At 40.8% G+C, this 27,206-nt stretch overlaps 2 protein-coding genes and 1 long non-coding RNA gene across 10 annotated transcripts in view; 2 read left to right on the top strand and 1 right to left on the bottom strand.

The window, feature by feature from the left end:
• Positions 1–193: 193 nt before the first annotated feature.
• On the bottom strand, positions 194–24,797 carry LOC117012895 (uncharacterized). 3 transcript variants are annotated; one of them, XR_004421239.1, is made up of 4 exons: positions 23,667–24,797; positions 20,006–20,261; positions 12,887–12,989; positions 194–1,963 (listed from the first exon to the last, which is right to left on the bottom strand). It is a non-coding gene; the product is annotated as an uncharacterized LOC117012895 (long non-coding RNA). The 3 variants fall into 3 exon arrangements; XR_004421240.1 differs by lacking the exon at positions 20,006–20,261 and having other exon boundaries at positions 194–815; positions 1,682–1,963; XR_004421238.1 differs by lacking the exon at positions 20,006–20,261.
• On the top strand, positions 5,468–16,598 carry LOC117012892 (protein SLFN14-like). Its single transcript, XM_033089379.1, is given in 6 exon segments — positions 5,468–5,827; positions 7,498–8,588; positions 9,845–9,901; positions 9,904–9,972; positions 10,898–11,612; positions 13,604–16,598. Coding segments are annotated over 5 exon segments (2,736 nt in total). The 5' UTR covers positions 5,468–5,827; positions 7,498–7,528; the 3' UTR covers positions 14,439–16,598.
• The window catches only part of SLFN11 (schlafen family member 11), an 18,554-nt gene continuing 13,601 nt past the window's right edge, over positions 22,254–27,206 (top strand). Inside the window, exons 1-2 of one of the 6 annotated variants that reach the window (XM_033089380.1) lie at positions 22,258–22,356; positions 23,268–23,437. The gene's annotated coding sequence lies outside the window, so the exon portion shown is untranslated. Of the gene's footprint in view, positions 22,357–22,377; positions 23,438–27,206 lie in introns of those variants that run through there. The other 5 variants (XM_033089385.1, XM_033089384.1, XM_033089383.1 and 2 more) reach the window with 5 other exon arrangements.

The following is a 27,206-nucleotide window of genomic DNA, read 5'->3' as shown; positions in this document are numbered from 1 at the left end:
CCCCAGCTGCTACCTCGTGGCGCTCTGCACGGCGCCCAGCGCAGGGCAACCAATGCTTATACATAGTAGACCCTCAAAAACAATAATAAGGTCCAACCCCTACCAACTTCAGGAAAGACAGAGAAGCCGTCCTTACGGGGACACACGACTAAGGCCGGAGCCGAACTCACACCAAAGACCCAGGAAGGAGGCCTTTCCGGATCCCTAAGACTCCTACGCTCTCGACTCTCAGGAGGCTTGCCCCGGCGTGCGGAAGCTGAAGGCAGCCGATTGTCGGCCTTTCCATCCCGCACGTTACCTACTTCCCGCTTCCTATCTGCCTCCGCCTCGCGACCCCGCGAGCTCCCACAGCCCAGCGCGGCCTTCGCCCGACACCAATCCCGCGACCGCCAGAGGGTCACGTGGGCCACAGCCTTGAGGCGGGGCTGGTGGGAGGAGTAGCCAATCGGAGGGCGAGGCGAACGTCTGGATGGAGCGAGCGGGGAGTGGAAGCGCCTTTTCAATCGGTGCTTCGCTCTCCGTCCTCGGAGTCGGGCCTGTTGTTTTCCAACCTCTGAGCGGTTCCCGCTCGCCCTCGGACCTCGGGACGACTGTTATGCTCAGTGGTTCTGCCAGTGCCTTTTTTCACAACTGGGGAAGGGCGTCTGAGGCAGTTGTACCCTGGGTTTCCAGGCAGAGCTGTTGATAGAGTGATCCAACAGTGTTTATTGCGCTTGTCCGTATTTCTGCGAGGGCTAGGGTTGTGAATGACTTAAATGAAATGTGTCACTCTGTCCAGGGTGAACTTATTGGCCGCTCCAGCGCGTGGACGCTCCCTAAATAAGCAAAAGGTGCCACAAGAAAAGTGCAGCTAAATATCAAAGAAGTGCGAAGGAGAGCAGGAAAAACTTCCTGGGAGAGGTGGCATTTGATCTGTCTTGAAAGATGGGTGGAATTTGAGAATTAGACTCTGGGAGAAAGAATGATGTAACTCCCGAATTAAATGAGAAAATATGGAGGGACTTACCAAATTTAGGCAAAGTTGAACATGTAGTGTTTTTCAAAAGTTGGTGAGTTAGAAACACCAGGAGGAAACTTAAAAATATAGGTGTCCTCCAGCATCAAAAACAAAGCAAGCACGCGTATACACTAAACTGGAACAAAGCTCAGATTTACTGAATCAGATACTCTGGGTTGGAGCCCAGACACGCATATTTTTTACAAGAGCATCACAGGTGATTCTGAGTCACACCAAAGTTCGAGGACCAATGGTAGTGTCTACAAAAGGGATGGTAGGAGATTTGAAAGACAGGTCAAAACTTTGTTAAGGAAGGTGGCTACCTGGCTGTATAGTTTACACTACTCTGGGGAAAGTGAAAGATTTGAAGATTTCACAGCCTGAGATAATAGTTGCTCAGAGCTTTACTTTAGAAAATTCCACATGCAGATTTTTTTTTTTTAATAAATTGGAGGAAAGCAGAGGGAAGCTATTGCAAGCAATTGCAATGGTCCAGATGAGAGCTAATAAAAGCCTAAATTAGGACCATGGTAGTGGAAGTGGACAGGTGGCATATGAGAAGCAGCATGAGGATTGCGATGAGTGTCAGATAGGAATGGGTAGAGGATAGGAAGAAATGAAAGAAAGAATGGAGAAAAATGGAGGGTCTTCTGTACCAGAACCTATTAAGAACCTCCATTGTACTTGAAGGTTAGACAGTGAAGAGAAGGAGCCTCTGCATGTGCTGTTTCCTCTGCCTGGTTGTTCCCTTCTCCATCTCCTTAGCCTGCGCCTTCTTCCTTGCAGGTTCCAGCTCATATATAAAATCTTATCTTGCTCTCACAGCATAGTTATTGTAGCTCCTCAGAACACTCAGAGCACATTGTTTCATACGTTGTTAGCTCTCCAGAGTGGCACTAGACCATAGTGATCATGCATACCGACTATATTTGCAAGCGCGGTAAACTCTGTCTTCAGCTTCCCCATCTGTAAAAAGGGAATAATAACAGTACTTACCTCATAAAGGTGTTAGGTGAATTGAATGAGAATAATGCCTAATTCACAGAGTGCTCAGCGGATGTTATTGTATATGTTGTATTGAATGGGTTGTTTAATACACGTTTTCCCTCTCTAGATTGTGAACAGGACGTGTGTCTTATTATTCAGGTTAACAGTAAAGATATACGGCAGAATGATAGTAAATGGGTTTGGGAATCAGACAGACAGCGGTTCATATCCAAGCTCTGTTACTTACTAGGTGTGTAACCTTGACCTTTACTTCCCTGAACTCTGTTTCTTCATTTAAAAGATGGTGAAAATAATGTATGTCTTACAAGTTGTTATGAGGGCAATTTGAGGTAATCAAAGATGTATATCTGGCCCAAAGAAGGCAGTCACTAAATGGCAGTTTTTATGTTAACGTGCAGCCCCAGAGCATAGCACCATGTTCAGAACACAGTGCTTAGTAATTGATTATTGAATGAAAAGCTGACATTATATGCCAGGCACCATGCTAAGCTCTTTACGTGCATCATTTCACTTCATTCTCACAAGAACTGTATGGAGAAAGCACTATTATTATCTCCAATTTACACAGAGGAATCGGAGGCTTAGATTGGTTTCACCAAGGTCTCAAATCTAGAAAGTGCCAGAGCTAGGATTTCAATATCCTAGGTGCTCAAAAAATAGCTGATTGAATGACAGAATTAATGAGAGTTAGGAGACTTACCCAGAGTCAGGTAGTGCTGTGGTAGAACTGGCGCTAATACTCTTAGTCACTACCCTATGTTCTCTATTGTAGTCGAATCATCTCTGTGAATGAATTGAGGGTCAAATGGAGGTTGGGATTTGTCAACTTCTGTCTAGTATGCACGAAGGCAGATAAATTGAATTTCTTAGTGAATTCAATTCTGCTGATAAATTGAAATTCTTTTTTTTTAATTAAAGTTTATTGGGGTGATAATTGTTAGTAAAGTTACATAGATTTCAGGTGTACAATTCTGTAATACATCATCTATAAATCCCATTGTGTGTTCACCACCCAGGATCAGTTCTCCTTCCATCACCATATATTTGATCTCCCTTTACCCTCATCTCCTACCCCCCACCCCCCTTACCCTCTGGTAACCACTAAACTATTATCTGTGTCTATGAGTTTTTGTTTCTCATTTGTTTGTCTTGTTTTGTTGTTTTTGGTTTATATACCACATATCAGTGAAATCATATGGTTCTCTGCTTTTTCTGTCTGACTTATTTCGCTTAGCATTATAATCTCAAGATCCACCTATGTTGTCACAAATGGTCCTATTTCATCTTTTCTTACCACCGAATAGTATTCCATTGTGTATATATACCACAACCTCTTTATCCATTCATCTATCGAAGGACATTGTGGTTGTTCAATGTCTTAGCCCCCGCAAATAAAGCTGCAATGAACATTGGAGCACACTTGTCTTTATGTATATATTCACATTTTTTGGGTAGATACCCAGGAGAGGGATGGCTGGGTCATATGGTAATTCTATTCGTAATTTTTTGAGGAACCTCCACACTGCCTTCCATAGCGGCTGCACCAGTCTGCATTCCCACCAACAGTGTCTGAGGGTTCCTGAAATTCTTAATGAATAAATACATCTTAAATAAATTGGGGGCTTTAGTTCTTAGCCAATTGTCAACAGAATAGTCAGATCACTTTCCCAAGACCTAGGAAAAAGCATTGTCCCAGGGAGTGATTGCAAATTACTTTGTATCATGGACATTTGCTTTGAGGCATCAGAACCAAGATGTGAAATCCTCCCTGGTGTGAGAACCTAACTATTCATAGCCAGGTGATTTAACTAAGGACCTTTGAAGACGAAAGAGAAACTCTCCTTGCTCATCTTTCACATTATCCCTCCTTCTCTGGATTTGGTCCCATTTAGTGAGTACGCTGAAGAAAAATAAACATGAAGAAACAATCTGTTTCCTGGTTCTCCTGCCCCAATAATGTTCTTCCTGTTGACCAGGAAGAAATGAAGGCAATACTTAGGTAGAATTTCTGATTTTGAGGACTCCAAAGCAATCCAGAATCTCAAACTTGAAAGGCAGTGGAAGCAGTAGGAACATTTGTATTAGACAGAGTTGGCTTTAAACCCCAGCTCTTCTACTTACTAGTCCTGTAATCTCAGTTTCTGTGTAGTGTGGAAAGCTCCCAGCTTGGTTCCTCGTACTCAAATGCCCATGTCCAGTAAATGATAATCATTTCTGTCTTTCTGAAAGTAAGTAATATCAGAGGGATTTCAATGTGAGCGTGAGGCTGGGAGTTAAAGTAGGTAGAACTAAAAGGGGAACTTAATTTGGAAGTGAAGTAAATGAACATAAGTTAAAGTTGAAGCCAAGGGCCAGCTTTTGGAGTTTACGGTATTGCTGTGCTGATCATACATCACCGTATCTGTTTTGCCTCCTATCCTGGAATCTCTATGCAGCCAACATGTACAAAAGGTAATGCTAGCAAAGCAGAACTTTGTAGGAATAGTAACCTCAGTTAGTTAAGAAAAAAAAAAAAAACAGCTGGGGCTGCCCAGAAACCTATTTCAGAATGTTATTTCATCATAAACAAATTAAAGTAGAAACACAGAATTGTTTGATGGTTTGATTTAGAGGGAGACAAGTGTATTAGTTTCCTGTGGCTGCTATACCAAATTATTATACTACAAACTTCATTGCTTAAAATAACAGAAATTTATTTTCCCACAGCTAGAAGTTTGATATCAGTTTTATTGGGCAGAAATCAAGGTGTCAGCAGGGCTGTGCTCCCCCAGGGATGAGGGGCCTAGGGGAGAATCCAGTCCTGCCTCTTCCAACTTCCAGTGCCTTCCTTCACTTGTGGCCACATCACTTTGATCTGCCTCTATAGGTCACATTGTCTCCGCCTTTGTGTATCAAATCTCTTTCTGCCTCTCTTTTATGAGAACTCTTGTAATTAGATTTAGGGCCCACCCAGATAATCCAGGAGAATCTCCCCATCCCAAGATTCTTACTTTATCACATCTGCAAAGACTACTTTTCCTTATAAGGTAACATTTACGGGTTCCTAAAAATAATAACTAGTGGCCATTATTCAGCCTACTACAAAAAACTTTATCCAGTTTAACCAGCATTGCCAAATGAGATAACTGTCTCACCTGTTTATTTTTTCACTTGCTTTTTTTTAATTTTAAAAACAATTCATGTTCATTGTAGATCATTTAGAAAACATAGTTTATTAAAAAAAAAAAAAAAGGAAAAAAAATTAAATGAAAACCACCCGTAATCCTCTCACCCAGAAGCAGCCAGCCCTTCATCAATGAGCGTTTTTCTAGGCTGGGTCTAGGCTGGTGCCCAACAAAAAGGAAAAAGGAATAAAAGTAATCAGAATGGAACAAGTAACTTGGAAAGTAATGAAATAGGTTAATATTTCTCATAATGGATATGTACAGGGCAGCGTAATTTGAAATGAATGTAAAGCTTTAAAATGAAATTAACCAGGACAGGAGATGCTTGTAAGCTATGTGGAAACGACGCTCAGTTCCCTAGAAATAAGAAGTTTAGCTTTGGCCCCTCACTTGAAAACTTCTGAATTGTCCCATTACTGCCTCATTCACTCCCAGAAGTCAGACGCTGGCCTGCTAATCTGCCCTGTCATAGGCTTTTTTTGAGTCCTTATCAGCCTTCCTCAGGGGGTCAATGTTATGAAGACTGGGGGAGTCGGGCAGAGTTCCTGCTCCTCCCAGGCTGATATCAAAGGGCACCAGGGACTGTGACAGAAAGCAAGTATTCAGACCAAAGCCAGATGTGGAATTGAAACAGCAAGAGGAGAAGCAAGAGCATCAGGTAAAAAAAAAAACACAAACTTTTTTTAAATTAAAAAATCTTATCTATTGTGTCTGACAGCATGAAGGGTTTGGTAAAATGGTAGCTAAGGGGAAATTTGTAAAGGAGAAATTTAGGAAGAGTGGAAAGGATGTTCACCGGGAGCTAGAATCTCAGAAAATGTATTTATCATAGTCGTTATCAACATCCAAGTAACATCAATGAGACTTGGGAGTCGAAAGAGTACAGGTCTGCTATTTCAAAAGCAATTAGATTTGTTCTGTGAGTCCCAGCAGGTGCAAATTATAGGGAGACAAATTCCAGTTGAAAATGAAGAAGCCATTTCTAACAGAGCTGTTGGAAAATAGAAGGCACTAATTTGATAGGTAATGAGTTATTCATCACTGGAGGTGTTCAAGCAGTTGCTGGAAAGCAGTTTGTTGAAAGTTGGGGATATTATAGAGAGGATTTAAGAATTAAATAGATGGTTGGACCTGAAGATCTTTAAAGTCCCTTCCAACACTTTTGTGATTCTATGATATGAATAGAATGTTATCAGAAATTTCTCTAGAGAGCCATGCATTTTCATTTACCTGTAGGAGATGCTCACATATGGGAAAAAAACACTTCATCAGGTTGATTCTGGTTTGCCTGGCGAAAGAGAGAAGGCAACCAAGAGCAAACTATGGCAGAAGAGGGCATATGACTATGTCCCGCTGACTGCCTGCTTTTTTTCCTCTAGGTAGGTGTAAACACCCATATGGCCTCTACTTTGCAACAATTACACAAAAGAAATGGGTTCTCTTCTTCTAGAGAAAGAATTTTGGTTTGGATTAGTAAACATTTTATTTTGCACTTAACAAAAGCGAAGGGAGTCGTATCTGAAATATTTGCTTCAGAGCCCCAATTTCAATTTAGATTGACTATCCTCTGATCTGTGAAACCAAAGAAGGTTGACCACAGTTATAATAACTATGTCCCAAAGGCTCATGTTCTTTTCCAAGTCTTAGAGGTTCCCACACCACAGGGCAGAACTATTAGGAGGACAGGAAAACATCTGCTCCTGCATGACAGTGTATATAAAGAAATGTACTTTTAGAAGAATGTTTGAAGAGAGAAAACAATTTCTGTGTTTGCTGTCAATTGACATTCTTTCAGGAGTAGAATAAAGCTTAAAAATGTATAAAATAGCACATAAAGAATACCAAGTTTTATGTTTTTTTATAGCAAGATTATATATTAAATACACACACACACACACACACACACACACACATACTCTCTATTGCCCTCCTTTCTTTCCCCCTCTGAATTATAAATAGGAGCATCTTTTCATTTCAACTTCTACATATTCTGTAATAACTTATTTGACTCCTATGCCATCCCGTGCCCTTTATATCTGAGCTCACTGTTGGTGTTTTCTGATTTTATGAAAAATGGCTAAAATTTTCAGCACTATAAGTTTTCCATAATAGCAAAATATTAAGCAGTCACCTTTATCTATAATTGTTCATGCTGAAAAAGCAAAGGATCTTGACAAAGTTGTTAGCAAACTGATATCAAAGATTATTTCCATGTTAAAATGTATCTCCAATAATTTATAGCTTTGAAGAAAATATTATAATCTTTGGAATTCTTTTTAATGTAGCAACTACATTTCTGTCTTGATTATTTATGGGAATCCTCTTCAGTCACTGTTTGGAGCACAGAGAGGCTGCTGAGATGGAGAGTCTCAAGACCAATATGGAAATGCTCTATCCTGAGAAAATCGTAGAAGTGGGCAGAGTGACTTTTGGAGAAGAGAACAGGAAGAAGATGGCCAATAAGTACTTGAAAAGAACTGAGAATTCTACAATCATCCAAGCTACATGTGCACTGTTAAATTCTGGAGGGGGTGTGATCAAAGCGGAGATTGATGATAAAAACTACAGTTACCGATGCCATGGGCTGGGACACGATCTGGAAACTTCTTTTCAAAAGCTCCTTCCTTCAGGTTCACAGAAATACCTTGACTACATGCAGCAGGGACACAACCTCCTGATTTTTGTGAAGTCATGGAGCCCAAATGTTTCCAGCTTCCCCCTAAGGATCTGCAGCTTGCACTCTAATTTATATCAGAGAGATGTGACTTCCGCTATCAACCTGAGTGCCAGCAGCGCTCTGGAGCTTCTCAGAGAAAAGCAGTCTAGAGCCCAAAGAGGAAGAACAAGGGTGAAGGAGCTACATCCTCAGAGAGTGCTTGAAAGAAACATTCAGGAAGAAGAAGATATGAAGACGTCTGCCTCAGAATTCTTTAAAAGGGACAAACTCATGTATAAAGAGAAACTCAGCTTTACTGAGTCAACACATGTTGAGTTTAAAAGGTTCACCACCAAAAAGGTTATCCCTCGGATTAAAGAAATGCTGCCTCATTATGTTTCTGCATTTGCCAACACCCGTGGGGGATACCTAATTATTGGGGTGGATGATGAGAGCAAAGAAGTGTTTGGATGTATGAGAGAAAAAGTGAACCCTGACTTATTAAAAACAGAAATAGAAAACTGCATAGAAAAATTGCCCAGATTCCATTTCTGCTGTGAGAAGCCAAAGGTGACTTTCACCACCAGAATCTTGGATGTATACCAAAAAGATGCCCTGTATGGTTATGTCTGTGTGATTCACGTGGAGCCCTTCTGCTGTGTAGTATTCACAGAGGCCCCGGATTCCTGGATCATGAGGGACAATTCTGTCACAAGGCTCACCGCCGAGCACTGGGTAGCCCTGATGCTGGATATTCAGCCAGGTAAAGCAGAATAGAAGTCAGTATCCAGTCAGCAGGGAGGAACCCCCTTCTCTACCCTCTGCGGGTATTTGGTCAGACAGTTAAGGAGTAAACAGCTGTTTTGCTTACAAATATTTTCCCACTACAGCATTCGTTTTTCTGATATTTTTATGAACTCAAAGAATATGAACTCTTTGAGGTCAAGAAACACTTGGATTTGAGTCTGCTTTGGGAAAGTTATATTATGCCATCAGCCATGAATTAGTGACAGTTGCCTTTTATGCACTTTAAAGGCCTGTTAGAAAAAAAATTGGGCAGGTTGATATTCTTAGTCAAAAACCGTTAATCAGTAGTCTCAATCTAAAGATGATATTTCAGAGAAACAATGTTTAAGAATGACGGTCCACTAATTTTTTTGAAGGGAAACTCATTGACAAATTTGAATTGTTTCAGTAACAAGGAGCTAATACCTTCAACCCCTGGGTTTGGGTCACCACCAAGTGGGAAAAAACCGAATGCAAAAGGGGATGCTGGGGCCAGGGATGGTGGTGGGGAGGACCCCTAGTGTTTTTACTTCCCTTATAGTTTTGCTTAGAATCAGCCCTAGTGATCTCTAATTAATCCAAACAGGATTCACAGGCTGAACAAAGTTTATCAGTTTGCCTTCGTGGCCAGTATGGTCCAAATTTGATAAAAGAAGCTTGGATCAAAACTTGAGTGATTTTATTGGAGAGTCTTTCTCTTGTCCTAAATTTGTTTGAGTTTCATTTGTTTTGAGTTTACACACACACACACACACACACACACACACACACACACACACAAATTAGAGATCCTGCCACTTTCTATTCCATCTAAACCTTGGATGGGGACTTAAACAGCTATAACAATATAAAATATATACACTGTGCTTAAGTTTTTTATGACACCCCCTCCCCTCAACCAAGACACATACACACTAAAAGAGAAGCCTTTTTCTCTTAGAGGTGACCGGGAATCAGAATATTCAAGTTGGAAGGAACCTCAGGGATCACCTCACCCTGGCATGACAGAGAGGTGAAATGACTTGCCTAAGATGAGTCATACAGTGACTTAGAAGGTGCATGCTCTCCAGGAGTCCCCAGACTTCCTTTCCTAACATACGTGAACTGTTTGAGGCATAGAAAGTGTGACAGCAGCTCAGGTATATATGAGGCAAAGCACATGTCGACAGTAGGAAGAACAATTAAAAAGTTATTTTTCTTTTCACGTGAAACAACTCTCCATGCATTGTTTAGCTCCTTCCAGCTTGGCCACAGACTACAGCCTTCCCCTGATTTCACCAGCTTCATCTGTACCAAGAAGCCATCATATCCCATAAAAGTCCTGGAATTTAAGGCGGCTCTACAACAACGTTTGTTTCCAGGTATTTCCTTCCTAACTTCAGCTGAGGGAATTTTTTTTCTTTCTAAAATTACTTTGGGAGGAATTTATAGCAACTAGCCCAATGTTTTCTTCTTAGGTAGAAGGTCAAATGTAGGACTTAGCAGACAGACAATCGTCCTGAAACAATCATTTAGATTTTAAACATATGGCTAAACAATCATATAGCCATATAGGCTAACTCTTGTTTTGCAGTCACCAAATTCACATACTATTTCTGTGCACTTTTGGGCTTCACGTCACATATGGCTTTTGTTATCCAAATTTGAGAGAATTTAGGAATTCTCCTGAATTCCTTAGGTCTATACCACAAGAGAATTGCCCCCTGGCATTCCAGTGCAGGCGGAGGACAGCCAGGGGGATCTCAAGCAGTTTCTCAACACTGGCATGATGGACATTTGGGACAGGTAAATCTCTGTCGAATTCACAGGGGCTGCCCTGTGAACTGTAAGCTGTATAGCAGCATTCCTGGCTTCTACCCTCCAGATTCCAGGAACACCCCTCCAGCTGTGACAATCAAAACATTTCCAAACATTACTAAACGTCCTGGGGTGGGGGAGCAAAATTGCCACATATTAAGGATCCTCGTTCTAAAGGAGTTCTTAGTTCCCCCAAAGCCTCAGGTTCACACATACATGTGCACAAAACCCTTAATAGAAGGCTAGTGACTTCCTAGCCATCGTGGACCGTTTGGGGTTGAGGAGAGAGAGTGCTAGGAGGTCGTTCTGGAAGACCTCTCCCTGTAAGAGCTGCCCACACTGGGAACTTCACAGCCCTGGCCCTTGAAGAGGGGGTGCTTTCTTTGCAGACAAGGAAACCTATAGTTTCACGGCTAATGTCTTCCTCTGCAGGAATACTTACAATATGCTTTTGTACATTTTAGTAACTTCCATTCCTCACATTTTCAGTGCTACAGGAAGAGATACAATTTAAACCAGAATCCCTCTGTAAGAAGCTATTCTCAGATCACAAAGGACTGGAGGAATTAATGAAGTCGCAGATACGTCCTTGTTCTCAAGGGATTGTGATATTTTCTAGAAGCTGGGCGAGTGATGTTGGCTTACGGAAAGAGCAGGATGTCCTGTGTGACGCACTCCTAATAGCAGTGAACAGCCCCCTGGTACTCTATACAATCTTAATACAGCCCAGTGAGAGGGAAGGGCTTGCGTATGCCCGAAGTACTGCTTATCAGTTAAAGCAGAAACTGGGAACTGTTGGTGGCTACACAGGAAAAGTGTGTGTCATCCCAAAGCTGATGCACCTGCCCAGCACACGGTGCGAACCCTGTGAAATCCCTGTGTACTACCCCCAGTCCTACCAGCTTGCTAACAAGGAGGAAATGGAAGACTTGCTGCAGGCCCTTATCGTGGTCTCGCTGTGCTCTAGATCTCTTCTGAGTCACCAGCTGGGCTGTGAATTTTTCAACTTGCTCATCGCAGAGCAGTGCGAGTTGCTTTCAAAGAACCTTCGGGAGACACGAGAATTGTTCATCCACTGCTTTCCGGGAACCAGAAAGACAGCCATAGCCATAAAGATCATGGAGAAAATTAAGGACTTTTTCCACTGCAAACCAAAAGAGATTCTCTATGTGTGTGAAAGTGACTCCTTAAAGGATTACGTGCTGTAAGTGTTTCACTAACTCAACACAATAAATGTATTTAGTCAGTCTTTCTACAGGATCACAAAAGTTAATCGTGTTGTTAGTTTAACAGTTTGCAATGCCTTAACTGCGTAAGTACAAAAGCCCAAACTATATGCACATTTCCAAGTGGTCAAGTAGTTGAATGACAAATGGATACTTCACAGTTTTCAGGCTTAAACATCTCATTATAAATTAGCTAAGTATGTGTAACTTTAAATTTATATAACTAGACACCTTTTTCCACAATCTGTGGCCTTAAATTTAAGAAAAGTATAAATGAACCTTTCTTTAAACTTTTTTTCTTGATACTTAATACTTTTAAAGTCAAAGGGTATTTCAGTGTAATTAGATGTTATACATAACAGAAACTTGAATTTAAATACCATTTGATTTTGTTTATATTTTCATTTGTTTGAATTGTTCTGAGTCAATAATTTTAGAAAACATGCAAATTTGCTTCGATTTCAATCTTTATCTTTCAATTTAGTAAAAGAAATTAGTTGCTTTATAATTCAGCAAATGAGGGCAATCTCATTTTAATTTTTGGTTTGGTTTACTTATTCATTCAACAAATCTTTTTGAGCACCATGTATATGCTAGGCATTGTGGACATGTAGTGTTAGAGGGGGAAAAACAGATTGAAGACCTGGCCCGAAAGCCCAGTAAGGGGGACAAAGGAAAAACAAGCAATGTGAATGTTACGTAAGTAGTATGATAGTAAAGATATGCTTATCTTAACTTAGGCTAAAGGTAGACAGCAAATATGCCCAGGGAAGGAGATCCTTGGACATACTCTTAAGAAGTCAGTAGGAGAAGTGAATGAAATAAGGGCTTTTTAGGCACAGCAAGTACAAAGGCACAGAGACACTAGAGAATCAGAAGAGTAAGTCTGACTGGAGCAGTGAGAGGGTGTTAGTGTGGTAGGGGATGAAGTTGGAAAGGGGGCCAATGGCAGATTCGGAAGAATATTGTAACCTGTGCTAAGGACTATGTTCTTTATTATGCTTCATAGGTAAGTTGTAAAATACCCCAGTCAAAAGGCAAATTCAACCTAACAAAGACAAATTCAATGTCTGTTGAATCCAAACATGAGGGGGATACAGAGAATGGCTAAGAATCAGGGCATTTCTTCAAGGCGTCTACACAGTCCAGACTGAAGAGAAGAATATGAATAGTTAGGATTCAAGGCATAGGGAGTAAAGCCCAGGGACTGTGTATGTAAAATCAGGAAATCTGTAGGAATGAGTGATATTACCTGGATCCAAATTAGAGGAAGCAGCAACCAAGAGCAACAACCAAACTTGGCTGTTTCTTGTCCTCCTCTAATCTCTTCCTCCTCCTCAGATACGCTGAAACAACTGTAAAGGAAAATTGAGCAAAGTCAATAGGGTTATAGCTGCAAAAAGACACAGCGCTGCAGATCAGCTATCCTACTTGACCTGTCATGGAACTCAGCAATCTCTTGATGTTTTCCTCACCAAAATCTAAAGAGCCTTCTAGTTTTGTACTCCAAGTAAGTGGGGAGATAGGATTTGCTTTAGAGGAATTTGTATTCGTCCAAACCTCTTTTGCATATAAAAATTATGATATGCCTCTAGGTGACTGTTCTCTGCCTCTAAAAAGGGCAGAAAGTAAAGAAACGGTAGTAACAAGTGTAAATTACTTTCGAGATTGCCGGTAGATGTAAGGAGCTTGTCTTCAGGGATTGTCAAGCAGGAGACATAGACTACTAAGAGAAATAACAAAGTCTCCCACCTGGGTTTATTTCAAAAGTTTCACATGCATATTTAACGAGATAACCCCCAAAGAGGAGGGTCTGCACTTATGTATTCTGTCAGGTAACTTGTAAGTCGAGCAGTTTATGACTAAATCAGTGAATCAGCCTCCAAGTGAGCACGAGCCTGTGACTCCAATCCAGAGAGTAATGAATGAATGGTGTTCCCTGAACCTATTCTCTCTTTCATCCTTACAGCCAACAAAGCACCTGCCAGGCTGTGACCCGGAAAACGTTCATGCAAGGGAAGTTCCTAAAGATTAAACACATAGTGGTGGATGAGACTGAGAAGTTCTGCAGTCAATATGGTGACTGGTACACAAAGGCTAAGAGCATCACCCATCCAAAGGTGAGGGCGGCTGGAAGTGAAAACCTTCCCCGTGGGGTCCTCTGGCTTTTTCTGGACCCTTTCCAAGTCCATCATGCAGATGGCAATGGCCTTCCCCCTCCATCGGCTCAGTTTCCTCGTAAAACAATCACCAATGGGATCCACTGTTCTCTGGAAATAGCAATGGTCATAAAACAAGAAATGAAGAGAATCAAAGAAAATCGTCCCTCCAACATGTGTCCAGACACACTGGCATTGTTCAGGGAAGATGCCTACAGGGAAGTAATGTGTGCTCAGGCTCTGCCCGGGGTGTGTGAGACAGAGACTAACCTGACAACAGAACAAATGGCCAACCACGTGGCAGAAAGATGTCACAACCTGTTCCAATATGGCTATCTGCCCAAAGATATAGCAATTCTGTGCAGGAGTGGGGAGGACAGAGGACGCTATGAGCGTGCCCTGCTAAAAGCCATGGAATTAACTGAGACCCACGGAGTGACAGGAGTTGTGTTCAGCCGGGCCTCTGGTGTGTTGGGCAGTGACATCATTTTAGACAGCGTTCAGCAGTTCTCAGGCCTGGAGAGGAATATCGTGTTCGGGCTGAGTCCAGAATGCACCCTGTCAGAGGACACTCATAAGCTCTGTTTTGCTTCAAGAGCCATTAAACACCTCTATCTGCTTTATGAAAAGAGGGCAGCTTTCTGAAAATTATTTGAAGCAATACAGGAAGCCAGATAGAACAGAGTTCCTTCTCCCAGGCAGGTGGCAGTTACTCCTTTGCACACATGACAAGTGAGGAAATCCAGGCACAGTCAGCATGGCAGAGAGCCACAGAAATGTATCGGGGAACTGACCCTGACACTCTGTTTGCAGTGTCACTGTCGGTTTTCCAGTCCATTTCACCTCCTCCATGTACAACAGACTTCAATGTGGTCCCCTGCCTCCAGCTTTCATGCTGTCAAACAGAGAGGTTCTCCTCAAATAGAGAACTGATTTTGTGACATCCCCTGCTAATGCATCTTCAATGATTCCCTGCAGTCTTCAAACCAAACCAATTTTCAAGGCTTTCCATGATACACCCTGACTTGCTCTCCGAATCCATCCTTTATTATATCTCCATCTCCCAGTTTCTAATGCACCCAGCCTTACTGGTCTATTTAAGGGGGTCAAAGGTAGGGTGCTCACCCAGTTGCTTACTTTGACTCGGTGTCTCAGGACAGACGGCACCTTGGTTGGCACCTCATACTGGCTATGGGTCTCAAGCTTTATAGGCTCAGAACTTGATTTCCTTTTTGCACCAAGTCTGGATCAGTCTCTCTGGGATGGCTTTATGCTAATAAAGCTCACAGAAGACCAAGGCAAAAATGAAAATGCCACTCCGTCCATTTACAGTGCGGATTATAGTAATAAGTGAGCCAGATGCTTTCGCTAGTCAGTATATTCAATAGTAACATAGGAAGCCAAATTATAGAAGCATAGCTTTGCAGCAAGGGGGAGCTGGTAATCTGACTCAATTGTCCGAAGTCTTCCGGCTATGTTAGACTATGGCAATCATCTCCAAAACAGGGATATTTCCACCACAAGGACTGGTCAGGGCAGGTTTACAAAAGAAAGTTTAGAATGCTATGAGTGACTCGTTGTCCCATAATTTCTGCCTCAGATAAAATTTTTTCTCTCTCTCCTAGTTTCTAAAGTTTCCAGGTTGACAACCAACCTTCCCTCACTCTTCCCAACACTACCAATACTTGCTCACATTCCATTCTCACGTGTTAATACGTTCATCTAGGCTACCAACTGCTTGGACCAGCAACAGGCCTGGGAAGTAGCCTGTCTAGAAGGAGTCTTTGCTCATTCCTGCTCTCTTCCGTGATGATCTGGTGTTAATTTTATAATCCAACTGTGAGAGGTTACGGGGAGCCTGGGTGGCAATCCAGCACCTATGATGCCTGTACACATTCCTGGCTTCTGGCTGTGCCTGTGCCATTTTCTCGGCCTTCAAACCCTTTTCTGCTCCCTCTGACGCGTCAGTCAAGCCCCTGTTCAAGAACCCACCTCTTCAATGCAACTTTCATCATCCCCCTAAGTCAAACTTGGTTTCTCTTTTTGCAGCCATTCTATGGCTTCATTTTTTTTTTTTTTTTTTTTTTGTGATAGCACTAAAGTCATTCTAAACTGCCAGATAACTAATTGTTGGCGTAGCAAAATCTAGGCAATACATTCCTATCATGTCTTCTTTCCAATGTATGTGTTATATATTAGAAATAACAATTTATTCTTAATAATATATTAGAAATAAAATCTTGTTTTTCTGTCTTAAGGTTTTTTGTTTTGTTTTGTTTTATGGCTCTGGAAAGATTCCTCTTTCGAGACTATTCTTCTAGAAAAGTGTAGGACAAATTCATTCATGCTGGGGAGGTCTGAATGCAGGACAAAGTGTGGAAATATTCTTTTGGCTGTAATTTCAGATAAAGCCCATCAGCTTTCCAAGAGGTGGGAAGGCAGGTGGGGCTTGGGGAAGTGCCCTTAGCTGCCTGTCTGAACTGCTCAGGCCATCAGACAGGCCAGTATGAATCTAGTCTTGGCCGTGGATTGGACAAAAGAACCTCTTTCCCAACTTCTGCTGCACCAATTACTTGGCGCTTCCTCCTTTTTACTGTTCCTTGGGGGTTTTAGGGTACTTTTAGGTGGGAGAAAATCATAAAGTTCAGCAACTAATTCATTTTTGATGATGCAAAAGATACCAGTGTCCTAACATTTGAGATAATGGAAGATGTGTGAATTCTTTAAAAATAATTTAAAGAGGGCTGGCCCAGTGGCTCAGGCGGTTGGAGCTCCTTGCTCCTAACTCTGGAGGCTGCCAGTTCGATTCCCACATGGGCCAGTGGGCTCTCAGTCACAAAGCTGCTGGTTCAACTCCTCTAGTCCCTCAAGGGATGGTGGGTTCCACCCCCTGCAACTAAGATTGAACACAGCACCTTGAGCTGAGCTGCCGCTGAGCTCCCGGATGGCTCCGTTGGTTGGAGCGCATCCTCTCAACCACAAGGTTGCCGGTTCGACTCCCGCAAGGGATGGTGGGCAGCGCCCCCTGAACTAGCAACGGCAACTGGACCTGCAGCTGAGCTGCGCCCTCCACAACTAAGACTGAAAGGACAACAACTTGACTTGGAAAAAGTCCTGGAAGTACACAGTGTTCCCCAATAAAGTCCTGTTACCCTTCCCCAATTAAAAAAAAAAATCTTTACAAAATAAAATAAATAAATAATTTAAAGAGTCAAAAGTGGAGGGAGACTGAGGGAATGGAGAATACAGGGAACTGTTATATTTTAGTCATAAGCCTCAGTACCATTTAATTTTTTAAACTATAGGCATGCATGATATAATTTTTGATAATTGATTTTTAAAATAATGTTTTCATATTGAAGTTGAGAGGCTTTGCCAGTTCTTAGTCTATGGAAACAGCTCAGTTAGGCTTAAAGTGGAGGCCTAACCCAGTGGCTCTCAACCCTGGGTGTTCATTATTATTGTCTGGGGAGCTTTAAAAAATACCCGTGATCAGGCCAGACACCAGACAAATTAAATCAACATCTCTGGGCATGGGTTTGGACACGGTACTTATTAAAGCTTGTCCAGATGATTCTAATATGCCATCAGGGTTGAGAACCATTGAACACTGCTCCTCGTCTGTTCTTTGTGTCTGCAAATGGATGTGTACACATTTCTCTTCCCATTAGACTGCAAGATTGTGGAGAGTAAGGATAGTCACTTACATATCTTTATTTCCCCCAAAGCAACTAGTTTAGTGCCTCAAACATGGTAGGTGCTCAGTAATTATCTGTTGAGTGGACTTGTCACTTTCAGAAAATCAGAATCTACTAGGGACAATGCTTCTATTCACTGAAATGAGTATCTAATTTTGGAGACTTCCACGAGGTCAGTGTGGAGAATCATTAAAACTGCAATAAAGAAGAATAAGAGAATAAAGGAATTTAAACTGTTTTTTGGCAACAGAAAAAGTTAAAGGTTATGTTGATGGAAGTTCATTAGGTGTCAGTTTGAGATTAGGAACTGGTGGGGACTAAGAATAATCAACTAACTTGTTTGTACTTAGAATTCTAATTTTTTTTCTATAGACCCTTAATGGAATGGATAAAACAATTAGCTTGATGAACTAAAATTGCCTGCTGTGAGAAGCTTCTAAAACATACTTTTAAAAAGAAAGGTAATTTAATTTTATTGTGTAAGTTTAAAAACCGGAAAAAGGCAAAATAAAAAGTTCTATCATCTTGTTTCCAGGCATAGTTGTTGTGTGTTTTTTTTTCATTTTTGCTTGTTTATTTTCATTCTTTGCTGATATGTGAAATGATTTTTGCATAGTTATGATCAAGTTGTACAATCAACTTTGTATCCTGTGCGTGTGTTTTTGCCATTTAACCTTTTTGTAAGCATGGTTGGAGATTGTATTACTGTTCCCAATACTTCATTACTCCCTATACCTGTACCCTTTATAGTTCCTGACATCAGAGTTGGCGTATATTTTCCCACCTCCTTCATGTGGCTTGGGCATGTGACTTTTTTGTCCAATGCAATGTTAGTAGTTGTGATGTGTGCAGAGGCTTTACACATTTCAGCATTATGTCTGCTCTCTTGGTCTGTCTCCTATTGTGATGTGAAGGACTATGCCTTGGAAAGCCCACCAGTCACTGAGGAATGAGAGATCTGAAGCAGGCTTGAATTCAACTCATGGCCTGGAGCCAAGTTGAATGATTCCAACTATATTAGGCAAACCCAGCTGGCCTGCAAATGATAAGTGAGAAATAATGCTTATTACTATATGACTGAGATTCAAGATTGTTTCGTGGCAGGAGCTGACTAATGTAGGCATTTCCCCATGTTGTAGCATAGTCTTCAAAATTATCCTTTTAATGTTGCACAATATCCTACTGTGTTTCCCCAAAAATAAGACCTAGCCGGACCATCAGGTCTAATGCGTCTTTTGCAGCAATAATTAATATAAGACCCAGTATTATATTATATTACATTATATTATATTATACTCAGTATTATATTATATTATATCCTGTCTTATATTAAAATAAGACCAGGTCTTATATTAATTTTTGCTCCAAAAGACGCATTACAGCTGATAGTCTGGCTAGGTCTAATTTTCAGGGAAACACGGTAGCTAGATTATACAAAATTTCAATGTTAATTTGGATCATTAGCAATTTACACTATTAAAATTAAGCATGCACATACTCAGGCATGCAACCTTTTCTTTCCTTGGTATATTTATAAATCCCCAGAGTTGAGATGACTGGATCAAAAGGATGGCCTAGATAAAAGATACCTTGTATTCACATTGGTTCTGATGGGAAGTGCGTAGAAAATCCCAATACCTCTACAGCTCCATTCCTATATCCTCTGATAGACAGTATACGATTATAGCTAACATGTAGTGGGTGCTTACTGTGTGTCAGACACTGTGCAAAATGTTTTAAATACATTATAACTTTTATCCTCCCAGCAACCTTTGCATTATGTATAGCAGTCCCATGTAAGGTAGGATAAGGTGGTGTTAAGAGCATGAGTCCTCGGGTGAGATAGATCCTAGCTTTGAATTCCAACTCTATTCTTAATTGGCTGGATGACTGCAGGCAAGTTAATTCTCCCCCCTCCCTTTTAAAACTCAGCTTTCTCATCTGTAAAATAGGGTAAAATTCATACTTATGCCTTAACATAAAGAAAAGGATTGAAATAAATAATACATTTAAATAAAACCTGGCATGTAGAAAGCTCTCAATAAATTTTGTCCCTGATTAGTTTTAATTTATAGCTGATGAAGCCATGGCTTAAAGGTAAACACCTTGCCCAAGATCACAGAACTAGTCATTCTGAACCCAAGATCTGGACCCATGTCTGCCTGACTCCAAAGTCCATTTAGCCTCTATGCTCTTCTGCCTTCTGGTACATCAAAGTTAAAGGCATGAGTCTCCATGGTAACAGTCGTTTATGTTATTTAATGTAGAGACCAAGATTGGGTGTACTTAGAATATCTGTGATATGAAGCAACATGGTTATTCTTAGTTTCTAAAAGTTTTCTACAAAACCAATATGATAACTAAAAAGACTTACATAATAGAAATGTTTAGAGAAAAGCATTTTCTACAGTAAGAAACTTCACAAATATACCTTTCATAACTAGGTCTATATACTCTGATATCACAGAAAGATTGAAAAATAGAGGACAAATGAAAACTCATCCCCATTCTTACCATCGTATCACACAGTTGCTATTTTTGCTTATTCATTTCCAGCGTTGGTCCATCAACAGATAAATTCTGGCAGAGTTGTAATCATACTGTACATTCCCTTTTGTATCCTGTTTGGGTTGATTGTTCTGGAAGCCATTCCCACTCTGCAGTCCGCCATACAGCAGGAGACATTTTCCACATTGGCAGCCTCGGATGTGGCAAACTCTCCATGCAGAAGAGCCTCTGTCATGCAGGGAGTCATGCGGGGTCTCTGGGCCTGCTTTCCACATAATAACGCAGGACACGGTGAGGCCAAAAAGGAACACCCATGGAGTCATAGGTAGGGGAGCCATACCACTATATTCTCGCTGGCGGCTGGGTTGGAGACACAGGAAGTAGGAGCCACACTATCCGCAACCTACCGTCCACTTCTCTCTGCCAACCAATCTCACTTGCCAGCTGCAATCCGCCTCTGTGCAATCCGCAATCCACACTCCGCAGCTTACTAGCTCAGCCACTATCTTCTTGCTAGCCCCCATTTTCTGCTAGAGTAGCCACAGCAGTTATATGAGTAGACATGGCTCACTGGTTACAGCTGATGGCATCCAATCACAGTTGATGACCATTTCCTACCTGAGCCAGCACCTTTCCAGTGAGGCTGAGAGCCTGGAAACTGCACTCCTGGGCTCTGTCCCCACACATGGGCAAGTAAAAGGTTCAAAAGCTCATGGAATTCCATGAAATATGCGCGTGGGGGTGGAGTGCAGATGTTTTAGGGAACTCAGCAACAGAAGGAACACAATTAGGACAGAAGCATTCTTCTTCCCTGGTTTTGGTGGTTGTGACTTCCCTGAAGAGTGACAGTTGCCAGGAACACAACTCAGGAGGTCTGTAAAACAACCTCTGCTTGTCCAAAGCTACCTAAACAAGAGTTTTCCAAATTTGCCTGATAAGAATCACCTGGTGTGATTGTTCAATTCCAGATCCCTGGTCCCCTCTCAGCTCTAGGGCAGATGCCTGAGACTAATTTCGTGGTCCTGTGGGAAACATTATATTGAATGGTGAAATGGTTGGGGGTCCCTGCTTGGATTACAGGAAAAACACCCATCCAACTAAAGAGTCCTACCCAGGAATGAGCAGAGCTTCCCAGCACCCATGTACTTGTATGGGTTTCAGAGTCAGATGTGACATGGTTCAAATACGGGTTCAAGACCCCAAATGTGATTTGGACAAGTGAACTGATCTTTCTTATGAAAAACAGAAATGTTATCTCCCTCAGATGGTTATTGTAAAGATGAAATGCTGTTTCATGTGAAGGGTCAAACAACCAGTAGCTATTAAACTGAGTTCTCAGCGCCTGGCATATGGTCAAAGACTAAGTGATTGGGAAGAAGTTACTTTATCAACATCGTTCCTTAACTTTTCTGAAGCATAGTTTCTTCCTAGGGATAACTGAGGTATCGTGAAATGCTTGTATCGCAGGTTTTGGCACAAAACTAAATCCTCTGTGAACATGGTTATTAAGACATCCTCTGGACCCTGCTGGGTTTTTCTCACTGGACTTTTCAAGCATGAGCTGTGGTTTTTTTTAATGCTGTGTCTCTGGGGTAATTTGCAGGTTGTAATACTTTTCTGCAATCAGATCATTACCCACTCTGTTTGACACATGTAGGCAACATCATGAAGTGATAATGCCGGCCATATTGGAAACAGATTTGGTACAAATTGGGTTTGTGCGGCAGTCTGTAATACTAGTAATTTCTGTGACAGTCCATCATGAATAATGAGCCTAGAGATTTAGATAACGGGAGATAGGAAATGGGAGTCTAGTAGTTCCTGAACCTTGCTGTCCATATTATCACCAGGAGATCTTAAAAATATAAATCTATTGATTCTGCATATCTGGGGAGGAGCCCTATAATCTGCATTTTTAAAAGGTGTGCTGAAAGGTTCTTAGGAGCAGCCCAGATTGGGAACTTGGTTGTAATGGTTTTTTTTTTTTTCCTTTTGTAGTGCAAGTGACTGACTTATGTTTTGATTGCCAGGCATCTGCTTCCAAAACGCATCTACTGCAAAGACTACTGGAATAAACACATTGTCAGCCACATAACTACGTAGGTAAATAGCCAGGCCACCTCCCGTCACTGAGGCTCCTTTGTTTTAGAGAACTTGGTTGATTTTGTAACTGACCATTTGGGCGGCTGTTTTTTTAAATTTTCTCCCTGCGCTTAAAATTCCCGCCCTAGGCTCCACCGTTGGCTCCACCCTCAACCCCAATAAAAGCAGAACTCCCAGGAATAGTCTCTCTCTCACAAGCTCTGCTCGCTACCTCGTTGTGTGGCCCTAGGTGTGCTGTGTAGTTTCCAGGTCCTGTAAGTAATAAACCTTTGTGTTTTTCAAAGTTACCGGATGATCATTGCGGGAGGGCGCCTTATAATCATAATAAGAACAAGGACGGGTCCAACCATAATACATGTTATGGACAGGCTGAGACCGGCATAAAACTGACTGATGACATTTCAAACTCAATTCCCTTTTGTGTACAACACCTTTCTTATAGTTAAAAATGGTTGCTAAATCCATACTGTAATAATTCTTGTAATCTACAAGAGGACTCCAGAAAGAAGGGAAAACAAGAACAACTGTAACTTGTGTGGGCTGTGAACGGAAACTGCAAATCAAAGTGGCAAGTAAAAGAAACTTAGAACAGCATTAGCCGTGAAATCAATAACAGGAAATCCAGCAGAAATTTCAACTACAACTGTTGGGATTATAGAGGCTACTAGAAAAAATAAGTGAGAAAGTCAGTGAGTTGCACTGCTTAATTCTCTACCTGGCTCTAGTATTTTCTTTTCCTTATTGCATTAAATATTTCTTAACTCAGGCTTATTGTACAAAATAACAATTCCTCCCTCCCTCTCCATCTCTCTCTCCAATTCCACTCCTCAGGGAGTAATCACTAATGATAGTTTGGTGGTATCCAAACAGGCTTTTCTGTAGCCTTGTTCTCCAAAAAGTTTAACGTGTTCCTTGTGATACACAGTTCCTTTAGAGTCAAACCAGAACTAACTAGCTTTTCACCTCCTTATTAATAAAATGACAAATTTTTATTGATAAGACAGGAAACAGTCTTTTTTTCTTCTTGAGGCCAGAAAGGCAGACATTAAGTGCTAGAGCATTCTAATTTAGCCTACTGGGAAATCAAAACCTAAAAGACAGGAGAGTATGTCAGTTTTCAGAGACAACAATTTAAAAAAGGCAACAGTCCAATTTTGTTTTTCAGAGAAACTGAAACCTAGCTTTTCCCCTGGGCCTGCTTTTCTTCAGAGGGCTCAGCTTTCAGAGCCATTTCTTTCCTCCCGTCCTCAGTCAAGCCGCAGACACCGAATAACTCAGAGCTCCAGGAGTTTTCTCTTTGACACCCCAACCCAGAGGAATCTTCTAATTCCCAAGGTAAGTACAGGCTCTGGAAAGACCCAAGCAGTGCCTGTTCAGAAAGGATGGTCTCAAAAGAGATCAAAGAACTCTAAGATGAAAATCCACCCTGTAGCTACAGACCCTTTCAGTTGTATCTTGCCTATATATGAGTATTTAGGCAAGGGAGGCTGAGGTGGAAAACCAACCACACTTTTCTTAACTAAGTGAAACAGACAATGAGAACTGGTATGTAGAGGGGACTCACCTTCTTGCTCAGACCAAGGATGCAGGATTCCAGCCAGCCCAGACAACCTGGCAGAGGTCTGAGACACTGGTGTAGAGGGTTATAGGGTGGATTGCTCAAAGATCTGGGGACCGAACTTGCAAATGGGAGGGGCTAGAGCCTTGGCGGGAAGAAATGATTGTTTGAATTCTTCAGTTTTCTTGTTTTTCATAATAGATACTTTGATTTTTATGAGAAACTATATCGACTGGGAAGCTCTGACCCAGGTGGATTTTCCAGGTTATTTTTGTAAGTGTGTCAAAAATACACGTGGTTAGCTTAACAATATTAAAAGCATTAGAAAGTAAACTTGCCCCACTTAAACTAGTTGCTTCTTGAAATCCTTTTGGCAATGGGGCACAAGTGAATATATTACTGAATATTTCAGCAGGTGGATAGTTGAGAAATGTTTGCCACTCTGTAATAGGAAAACAATCACCTGTTACAACATATATTCTGGATGTTTTCTCTAGTCACCAATTGGCATACTCACTTTTACAACATAAATGTTTTTATTCAGGCATGAATGTAAGATGGTTTTTTAGATCCAACTTTAAGTATGTGTGTGATCAACAAACTACTGGAGACCATAATTGCTGCACTGAGATGGGTTGGGGGGAACCGAGAAATAAATCAGATCTTCCAATCCTGAGCAGGCCATAACTTCTCTGGCTTGAGTCTTCATCTGTGAAACACAAGAGAGCATAACGCTGGGGGGCAGAGCCAAGTTACAGAATGTGGTTTTCCTCGGTCCAGTGTCTGTTGCTTTGCGAAATGTACTTTTCTCAGAGCGCTGGAGTTCATAGCCCTACTTCCCTACTCCATTCTAACCCTTGGGCCCACGTGCAGAGGCTCTACTCCCCTTACCTCGGGCCGCTCCTTACGCCACATTTCCAAACCAGCTCACTCATACAGACATACACAGTCCCTGGCCCCGGTTTCCCCAGCCACTCCTGTGGTCCCATCGCTGCCCTGCGGGAGCCTGGCTGGCCTGGCCAGATCACTGCTGACTTCTGACACCGGAAAGAAAGCTACTCGGTTCGCAGTGGGGGTCGCGCCGGTGTTCTGGGGGAGCCACGACCAGTGGCGGGAAGAGGTGAAGCTGCGGGGTGAGAAGGAGGAGGGGAAGAGCGCAGGTGGTGCGCTAACTTGAGGGGTGGGTTGGAAGGGGGAAGGGGGAGGGGAGAGGGAGAGAGAGACACAGAGTGTGTGTGTGTGTGTGTGTGTGTGTGTGTGTGTGTGTGTGTATAAAATAAGTACAAAGGTAAAATGACAAACACTTCTTTTGTTACCCCAAATCTTTTTACCCCATTACCTCAAGTTGACAACTGTTGGCATTTTGCCATAGTTGTTTCAAGTCTTTTTAAAATTCAGTAAATAAAATGTTGTAGATAAATTTGAAGTTCTCTTTGCCCTCCGTCTCCAGTTCGGATTTTTCTCCTTTACTCAGAAGCAACCAATATTCTAAGTTTATTGTATATCTTTACAGTATTTTTAGCACACACAGTTTTACATACACATATCCAGGAATAATATGTACCTTTGTTGTCTGTGCATGCTTAGCTTATTTAAATGGTATAAATCTATACATGTATACTTCTGCATCTTGATTTTTTTAACTCTACATTTTGTTTCTAATGTCTCTGTGTTTTAGTTTATTCTCTTACAGTGGTTCATAATATTCCTTTCAATAAACATTACGACATTTTATTTCCCCATTCCTTTATTGATGGACAGTTAGGCTATTCCCCAAATTTGGTATTACAATGCTAAAAGGACTGCGCTGTCTCCTTGAACATTATATATCCATTTATCTGTTGAACAACATCTTGGTGGCTTCCAAGTTTTGGCAATCATGAGTCAAACTACTAGAAATACTCATATGCAGGTTTTTGTGTGGACATAAGTATTCAATTAATTTGGGTAAATACCAAGGTACACAATTACTGGATCATATGGTAACAATATGTTTAATTTTGCACAAAACTGCTAAATTGTCTTTTAAAGTGACTGTACCATTATTCATGTTGTAACTGTTTTGATATTAGCCAATGCAAAATTACGTTCATTTGATGCTTACAATTTGCGAAAACCTATAATGTAATATTAAGACCATAAGAGAGAAGGAAGAAATGGGTGAAAAGATGATTGATTTTCATAATGTTTTTCATGAAATATGTAAGACAAGGATAAGACAGTTATGTAGCATGCCATATTTTTTCATGTGTCAAGCACTGTATATTTAATAATATAGAAATTATATGGTTTTGAACTTTAAAAGTTCTCCAGTAAACCCAATGGAGCCAGGTCATTTCTAACATTTTCTTTGGTAACTGTCCTGATGTTTTACTTTGTAATTGATTTATTGGAATTCTCAATTTTTTATTAAACCAATTTGCTTTTTTGCCTATTTTTAAAAACCATTTACAGTATGTTTTCAAAGTTCTTAATATGTATTTTGGTAGAACAAAATCTTAATCATTATTTTAGAAGAAGAAATCTACCAGAGTTTCCTATTTTTTTTTTTTTCTGGGGAGGCGGGTCCTGAGAATAAAAGATTAGGAGCCCTCAAGGTTTCTATGCCAAGCAAAATAATCCAGACTTTCTAGATATAGAAAGGAGTTACAAATGAAAATATTTATCCAATAAAATGAATTAACATGCAATGCTTGAGAGTAAATGTCCATATGAATATAACTTGGAAGTTCAGATATCTCTCAAATGGCAACTTTGTATAAATAATCTGACAAGACTTTAAAGATCATAAAATACAGAACAAGATAGTTAGAAGTGTAAATTTTATCACAAGGAACACATCAGACAAATGAGTAAGATTGTGCATGACCTGGCCTTCCAAATAATTTACTGCTCAGAATTCTGTTTCATTGTCACACCTGAATCAACCACTTTTTTATGTGTTCAGAGCTCTTTTTAAGTAATAAAGATGCTAGTGGCTTGTCTAAAAAGCAAAAACCAAATAAGCAAAACAAAATAAAACTCTTAATCTTGTTAGTTAATCAAATAATTGCTTTTTAATTTTCCAATTTCCTCTGCTCTTACATTTATTATTCCTGTTATTTTGTGTTCCTTTGCGATCTAGTTTTTTTCTAAATTCTTTAAATTTTGAAGGAAATCTATTCTGATTTTTCCTTCTTATCAGTATAGGCATTCAGGGTTATGGATTTTTCTCCACATACTACTTAAGCCATATCATGGTAATTTGATGTGACCTAAACTATAAATCTGCAACAGGCAGATTCTTTGTCTCTATCACAGCACTTAGTATACCCACAATGAACACTCACTGAATGTTTCCTGAATTAATAAAACAAAGAATGACATGTTTTGATCACATTCTTTAGTCTATAATCAAGCTAAAAGTAAAAATGACTGTGCAGGTGGCAATGCAATTCTAAGCTTTTTTTTTTTTTTTTTTTTTTTTTTTTTAAAGATTTTATTGGGGAAGGGGAACAGGACTTTATTGGGGAACAGTGTGTACTCCCAGCTCTTTTTCCTTAGTTG

The sequence above is a fragment of the Rhinolophus ferrumequinum genome, chromosome 21 (genome assembly GCF_004115265.2).
Source record: "Rhinolophus ferrumequinum isolate MPI-CBG mRhiFer1 chromosome 21, mRhiFer1_v1.p, whole genome shotgun sequence".
In the NCBI taxonomy this organism is placed as follows: Eukaryota; Metazoa; Chordata; class Mammalia; order Chiroptera; family Rhinolophidae; genus Rhinolophus; species Rhinolophus ferrumequinum.
The sequence above is the reverse complement of the archived record's forward strand: the minus strand, read 5'-3'. Positions and strand labels throughout refer to the sequence as shown.